The sequence below is a fragment of the Glycine soja genome, chromosome 15, assembly GCF_004193775.1.
Source record: "Glycine soja cultivar W05 chromosome 15, ASM419377v2, whole genome shotgun sequence".
In the NCBI taxonomy this organism is placed as follows: domain Eukaryota; kingdom Viridiplantae; phylum Streptophyta; class Magnoliopsida; order Fabales; family Fabaceae; genus Glycine; species Glycine soja.
In genome coordinates, this window is record NC_041016.1 from 14,011,423 (window position 1) to 14,019,243 (window position 7,821).

A 7,821-nucleotide genomic window follows, 5' to 3' on the forward strand; every position below is an offset into this window, starting at 1 on the left:
ATTTTTCTTTGAAAAATTCTCTTGAACAAAATTGTGTTATTCAATATTTTGAAAAACTCTTTTAATATTTATCTTAATTGAGTCTTCTCTTGAATCTTCACTTTAATCTTGAATCTGGAATCTTGATTGAACGACTTTTTTATTCTTGAAACTTGCTTGACTCTTGATTCTTGACTTGAGTCTTTGACTTCATCAAAATAATCTTGAAAAACATTATTTTCACAACTTTTGTTCCACAAATACCTAACTAGAGGTGCAAACAATGTACTAGTAATTCTAAAGTATATTGTAAGTACAATTGAGTCAATTGTGAGACATTTCTACAAAGTTTTAACCTATCAAGGCTCTCACAATTGTTTGGCTCCACATAAAGTTAAAATTTAGTAGAAAACTCTCACAACTAACTCAATGTACTTACAAACATTTTAAAAGTACAAGTCTATTGTATGCATCTTTAATTAAGTGTATTGATTAATTTGGATCCATAAAAAAAAATAAAAGTTCAGGTTGTTTACACCTCTAATTAAGTGTTTGTAGTTAATTTTTCATACCAACAATTAGACCGAAAAATCCAATTAAAAAAAGTAAAAGGTCAGAGTCTCAGTTAAAAGAAAAAAGTTCAATGACCTAAGTGAAAATTTAGAAAAAGTATGGGAACTTGTAGATGAATTTAACGTATTTTTTAAATGTAAGAAAATGTGCATTATTAAATAACACACCAACATATGTTTAAAATAAAATTACAATACGAAATTAATTAATATACATGATTAAAAAAAAGAAGATAATATGAAATGATTTATTAGATAAATTAGTTAATTTGATAATACAAAATGTATGTATGAAGTGTCAATTAATCTTGTCCAAGTATACTAGTTTCTCAGAAACAGTTATATATGATCCAGCCACCATAGTTAACTAGGTGATGAATCAATGGAGCCATGACAAATGTCAAATTATAGATTTGAAGGTGGTGTGTGGTGTTGCACATGCGCCACCCAAACCAGCTGTTAGCTGAATGTGAAGTCATTAGCAAACGAAATGTGTGTGTGTGAGGAGAGCGAAATTACCTTTCTTTGTTTTCTGGCCTCTCACATCAGGTAGTGACAAAGGAAGGGCGTTGTCGTTCTCACTCTCTTCCACCCAGAAAAAGGGCTCGTGTCCGTACAGACAGCTTTGTGATCAAAGAAAATTGGGGTGCCGTGGAGCATTCTGTGCCTATCGTATGGAGAGCTAGGGCTATTATCTATTAGGGGCTTCCTGAGTTTGAGTTGAGCTACAATTTGCTGGAACAGTCCCACGAAAGATGAGCAACATGTACAACTTTGCACGTGATGTCACTGTTCCCACTATGCTCCCAAGTTAGGCTAAACTACAAAAACCAACTACGTGAGTAATGTTCCCCATGTGTTGTCCCTCAAAATCCAACCATATCTTCTTAATCCTCTAGCTAGTTCAAAAATATCCTACCTGGCTGCATATTCTTTTGTTAATTGGTGATTAGATACTTTAGCTATTTTTTAATTATTTGGAATTGTTTGCTTCTAAGATTAAGTGCATGTTTGTTATATACAAAAATTAAGTAAATATTTGGATTGAAATTAAAAATGTTATATAGGCGTTCCGATGCAAATTCAATAAATAAAAGTAAAACGAAAGCAAATATAATGATCCTAGTCTTTTGACAAAATTATTTTTGCCTCAAAAGTATTTTTTCACCTTATTTTCAAACATGATGTAATTCAGGTTACATTGTTGATTGATAGAATCTGGGAAGGGAAGTCATTGAACATGTGGATTAATTGATATATGATTATTTTAATAAATAATTTTGAGTTCAAATTTTGGATATACAATTGTATAAAATACTCAGAGCAAGAATTTTGTTATTCACAACCGTTTTAGTTGTGAAGGATTCACGTGGTCTTAAAAAACTCTTTGAAATGAGGTGATGAATTAATGGAATTATGAGAAAAATAGTAAACATTGCGCTAGTGTTAAAGCTTACCTTTGACTTCAATTTGGATCTCCCCTGTACAAGATATGGTCAAAGCTACGAGAGAAGGATCATCATGATTAGTTTAAGAATCTACTATTATATTTCCTTCACTTGTGTATTTCTCACTGATCATATCATGTTACATGTTATTATTCAAGAATGGGAGGGATCCAAATTGTTTGAGCTGGTACTAAAATAATTGAAGAGGCAAGAAAGCTGAATATATAAATTAAGATGAAATCAAATCTTAGACCCCATTTGAGAAACTTACAGAATTAATCTTGCTTCCTTTACAATTCTATTTTGTATGAAGGAAAAAAAATTCAAGCCTTTCCCACTATGTCTTTCTGTCAGTCTTTTATTTGATGTTCTTATTTATTTTCCACCTGATAATGTATACATGACTTTATCACAAGGCACCATCATGCATTTGTGTTGTCTATTCCTGCATCCCTCACAAACACACCCATCAAAGACCATTCAATCAAACTCCCTGACAAAATTTCACTAACCTATTAATTGTGTGTGACTCCTCAATTCAATTTCTCTGTAGTACTATTCCAACATTCAATTAATGTTAATGCCTGATTTCTTTCCTGCCAAGGCTAATTGCAGTTTTGCTTTTGAACTTTGACATGGCAACAGGCCCTACCCAATAAAATACACTGTTGATTATGTCACCCCTATATATGAGATGCAATATATATTACACATGACAATGTGAAATTCATATACAATTCTTAGCCATTATTCTGTTTCTGCATCATCAGGTAGAATAATTTCACTATTAATAATTGTTAACTGTGAGAATGAGAACCGTACTTTATGCTAATAATCTGAATTCTGATACTCTTCTGCACATGCAAAGTTGTCCCACAAATGTCCAAAGGGTGGTTGGCATTTAGTTTTGCCTCAGACTTGGAAACTACAATGTCCAGGATCCTTTGAAAGCAAAAGGACTCTGAGCTAACTTTCTTCACGATCTTCTTTTTTTTTTTTCGGTTGAATGAATGATCATTTTTTATTCTTTAATTAGTTATAATATTATTCTGGTTTCCTATTTGAAGTAAACCATAATAAATCAGGTGGGGCTCTCATTGGAGGAGTGATTATATTACCAAGCATGAAGGTCAAATTAGATTAAGTTATTAAGCTACCTGATAATGAACCTTTTTCCTTTTCACTTTTTTCTCAATGGAGACAAGATTTTGACTTTGTTTACACAACTCTAGGTTTATCATCGTTGCCTTCTAATCATCCTACCAGAGTAGGGCCAATTCAGTTTGGATTTTGTTTATCCTTTTCGAAATCCTTGCTTTCTTAATCTGTGCAATTTGTGGGACTATAGCTAGCTGTCACATACATCTTATCAGAATATACCATATCCATTGCTAAGTTTACCTTGGATTGGGGTCACTAATGGTGAAAGTTTCATAAATTTCACTTCTCAATAAATACATAATTAACTTGGAGGAAAAAATCAAGTTATTATTATTATTTAGAAAATTAGTAAAATTAATTTTAATAAGTTTATAATTTATTATATATGTTTATATATTTTTACGTGTTATATGTATATGTATTTAATTTAATTATAAGTTCATATGCTACTTTTCTTAACCAATAATTATAAACTTGCTCCATTTCTTTTGACAATACATCTTTCATCTTAAGGGTGTGTTTGCTTTTCTAAAAAATAAGAGATTGGACAACACAAAAATATTTATCCAACGTTTGATTTAAAAAATGATGGACAATACAAAATAAAGAATGATGGACAGGATAAATACTCCAAAACTTGTAACTCATTAAAATTTGGTACAAATTTTTGTCTAGTATCTAACTAAAGTAAAAATACAATACTATCCCTATTCACCTCCTTCCTCGCCTCCACCACGTCCCTCGCCGTGGATCTCTCGGACCGCTTGTCTCTCTCCATTCTTGCCGTCCCCAACGCCTACCTCACTGCCTCCACCACCTCTCCCCATCTACCCTCGTCCACGTCCTTCGCTACCTGATCCTCTTCCAGTTCCTCTCCTAGTCCGACCTAAGCGCCCTCCCCCCTTCGGATAGCTCATCGTCGCCCGCATCACTGACAACTTTGGCTCTATGAACCTCACCCACGACTCCCAATCTGGCGTTATCTCAATCCGCTCCCCCACATCGCACTCCCCCTCCAACGCCACCATCTTCTCATTCATAAACAAGTGCGACAGCGCCACTAAGTGTTTTCTTAAAAGTAGTGTTAGCCGAAACATTGTGTGATAATAAATTTTATGTTGAATAATAAAATAATTTGAAAAGTTTCAAAATTTTGTTCTGTATCTTTTCCTAATACAAATCAAACATTACACAATACAAAATGATATTAAAATAAAATTTACATTATTTGATCCAATATATAAGCACATCAAACAATATACAATACCAAACTATTTGTATTGTGCATCGACTATCAAACAACGTACAGTACAAAAAGTTGTTCTATGACTCAGTCAATTACTTATCCAGCCTGTCTTGTCTTTTTACCAAATCAAACACACTCCAAAAGTCAAATTTAGATTTCATATGAAGAGTGATGCATCTATTGATAATTCACATAAATTAGTATATTATATTCATAATAGGTATGATTCTTTCTCAATATTTTTTTTATATAAAAATAGTCACATTGATAATATAATATAATTTCATATTGTTATTCAATAACAAATTATTTTATATTTTTTATGCTAATAATGCATAGAAATTAAACTAAATTTTTTATATTTATTTTTTATTTCTCTTTTTTTTTTATCACATCACTCCTTATATTTATCCCTTTTTCCGATTCCTTTGTTTCCTCCAAGTGTGCTCACCCCAAAAAGTGTGGAGTTATAATTTTTTTTAATTCATAAATATACCCAACAGAAAATTACAAATTGATCAGAGGCTAGGGTAATTAATTAAAAGAAAAACGCATAGAGAGATGGGGAAAAGGAGTAGTAGGAGTAGGATGAGCTGGTTGATTTGAAATGAGAGGGGGAAAAACTTGTAAGTAGGGGAGACCCTGGAAGTGCAAAGAGAAAGAGTACCACTTAAAGGAGTTGGAGTCATGTGAGGTGCATTTATAGTGGGGTTTTGGTGTTTTTGTTTTCTAGCGGCACATGGGTGAGACTCCGTTCTGTGGGTAGTTGTGAAAAGCAACAAGCATGTGAGGCCATGTGCCATTCAAAATAGACCACTCCCACTATTTTGCACACACACTCACATAAACACACTTTCTTTCAATACAAATTGATATTTTTATACTATGACATTGTTATAGAGTATTGATTACTTTAATTAATAATAAATTTTTATTAAAAAAATTTAATTGATAATCTTTTAATGTTGTTTTTTTAATTATATATTTTTTTCATTTACAAAGTTTAAATTAACTCTTTATTTAAGAGAATCAAGATGAATCTCACCTGAACCAACAATTTTATTGTTACAAATAGTTAAATAGTTTAATAATATGTTTGGATACCTCTTAAATCAATTTGACCACTAATATCATGGTAGAAAATTGAAAAAGTTAAAGCAACTATTTATTGGTTTGTCCTTCAACTTGATTTTGAAATTAAATTTGGTAGAACCGAAAGCTAATCAAAACACACACAAAATGAGTTGAGTCTAAAAAAAGATTACTTCATCAGTATCTAATAATAATATATTTTTAACTAATTCACATACCTTATACCTTAATAAAAGTAGTTAAATATGTCAATTATTTGTATTATCATTTTAAAATTATTATTTTTTTATCTCTCTATCTACTTAATTATTTTTTATTAATATTTAAAGAAAAAATAATTAAGTAATTATATATAAAAAAAATAATTAGTGTATTTAAAAATTTTTAAAATATATTATAAAAAAATAATTTTTAAAAAAAAATCTTATAATTAGAAACAGAAAAAAAATATTAGATTTAAATCATATCTTAAGAGTTAAAGAGCACTCAATGATGTTCATCCTTAAAGTTCTTACATCAACAACAAAACTCAAATTCACTTTCTTGTGTGCAATATGAATCTAATCCTTAGCATTGGACCAACATTGTTGGCCATACACGTACACATTACACACTCATATCTTTGTGTTGTACGTGCCTCTGTACACTGACTCTCCCTATAATCACTCTCCCACAGAAACTCGTTTTCTAGGCCTGTGGTCTTCTTTTTGTGCGTGTGCGTGCGTCCATACTTACTTCGCCTAGTAATTATTATAATCTAGTTTCCTTATCACTCCAATTATTCAGTTACATGGGGCCTCCTCATGTCAAGGAAAAATTAAAAATTTATTTGCTAGTGAACTTCACTCCCCTATAACTTGAACTATCTTCAACACTAACTTCTCCACAACCACACCATTCCCCTAAAAGCATGTTTTTGCCTTCTTCTTTCTCCTTAACATAGCTGACAAAAACAAACACTTCCTCTTTCATAATTCTCTCCCCCCACTTTCACTACACCCTCATTACTTTACTTCGCATATTTTGCACCCTTTTAACTTCTATTGCCACTCACAATTCTTCTTGTTCTTCTTCCTTTTCTTCATCCTTATACATTTCTTGCTTAGATTTATTTTTTCTTTTAATTTTCTTTAGATAACAAAAGGTGCTTCTTTGGATTGTTACATGGAGGGTCAACCTGCTAAACGCAGACGTGTGTACTCTCTTGAACCCAACAAAGTGGAACAAGCAGCATTTGCCAGAAACTACATGAACTATTTGGTGCCAGCATTGATGAAGATCAAGGAAAGAAGCACTTCATCAGATCAACATAGTGGCCATTGTGATGACAATATTCAGAATGTTGTCAAGTATGAAGTGGACATGGCAATGGTGCACTCAGCCCAAGGTTTTGCATGGAGTAATGCTCTAAGTGTGAAGCTTCAAAGAGATAGAGTCAATGTAGATTGTGACACCACTAGCTTTGGTGAAGGTTCATCATCATCAAGGGTTTGTGGCCAAAATTGTGAAATGGTGCCGTTGGATAATTTCCCTTCAAACCCTAGTTTGAAATCTAATAACAAGTGCAAGGAAATGCCTGAAATGAAAAGGGGTTTGAGAGAAGATGATGATGGTGATGATGAAGATGAAGATGAAGTCATCAATGGTCAATTGAAGAGCCTAAGAAGGTTGATGCCGGGTGGAGAAGAGATGTGTAGTGAACAAATGGTGACAGAACTACAAAGCTATGTAAGCTGTTTGCAAATGCAGGTGAACATTCTTCGGTGCCTCGCGGAGACACATTGATTGATTCATATCTATCTACTTTAATTTGCTTTTTCTATTAGCCCATTATTACTATTATGTATGTGTTCCACATATAATATATATTGTCAATTATCAAAGTAACTATATATCTATATAGTATGCTGTACTATTGTCTTTTGATTTGTTGAATATCGTGTATATATTTTTTCAAATCTGTTAAGGGGGCGAAGTTAACAAAATTAAGGAAAAGAAAAGCTAGAAGAAGAAAGTAACAATGCTTCCCAATTTTTTTTTTATCATTCCAATGCTCTCCAATAAATTGTTTACAATGCAATATAGAGTTTTAGTTTTTTTTATTATGTGTGTGAATGCCGTGTATAAGAGGGACGACAATGCAGTTTCGTTAATTTCGATGTTTAGTTAGTAATTTATAAAAATATTATATTTGACGGTTAAACTAACTGCAGCCGAATTCATTTTATTCGCTTGTAGTATTAGATTTTCAAGTTAACGAGTTGACACACGCAGTATCATATATGATTAATCTATCCAGCAAAAAGAAAAAAAAATCATATGA

The 7,821-nt window shown here is 32.0% G+C and overlaps 1 protein-coding gene across 1 annotated transcript; it reads left to right on the forward strand.

Annotated features, from left to right (window-relative positions):
• The first annotated feature begins 6,312 nt into the window (after positions 1–6,312).
• Positions 6,313–7,433, forward strand: LOC114387392 (transcription factor bHLH146-like). Its single transcript, XM_028347574.1, has one exon. It carries the CDS (start codon positions 6,663–6,665, stop codon positions 7,281–7,283), a length of 621 nt encoding a protein of 206 aa, XP_028203375.1. The 5' UTR covers positions 6,313–6,662; the 3' UTR covers positions 7,284–7,433.
• The last annotated feature ends 388 nt before the right edge of the window (positions 7,434–7,821 follow it).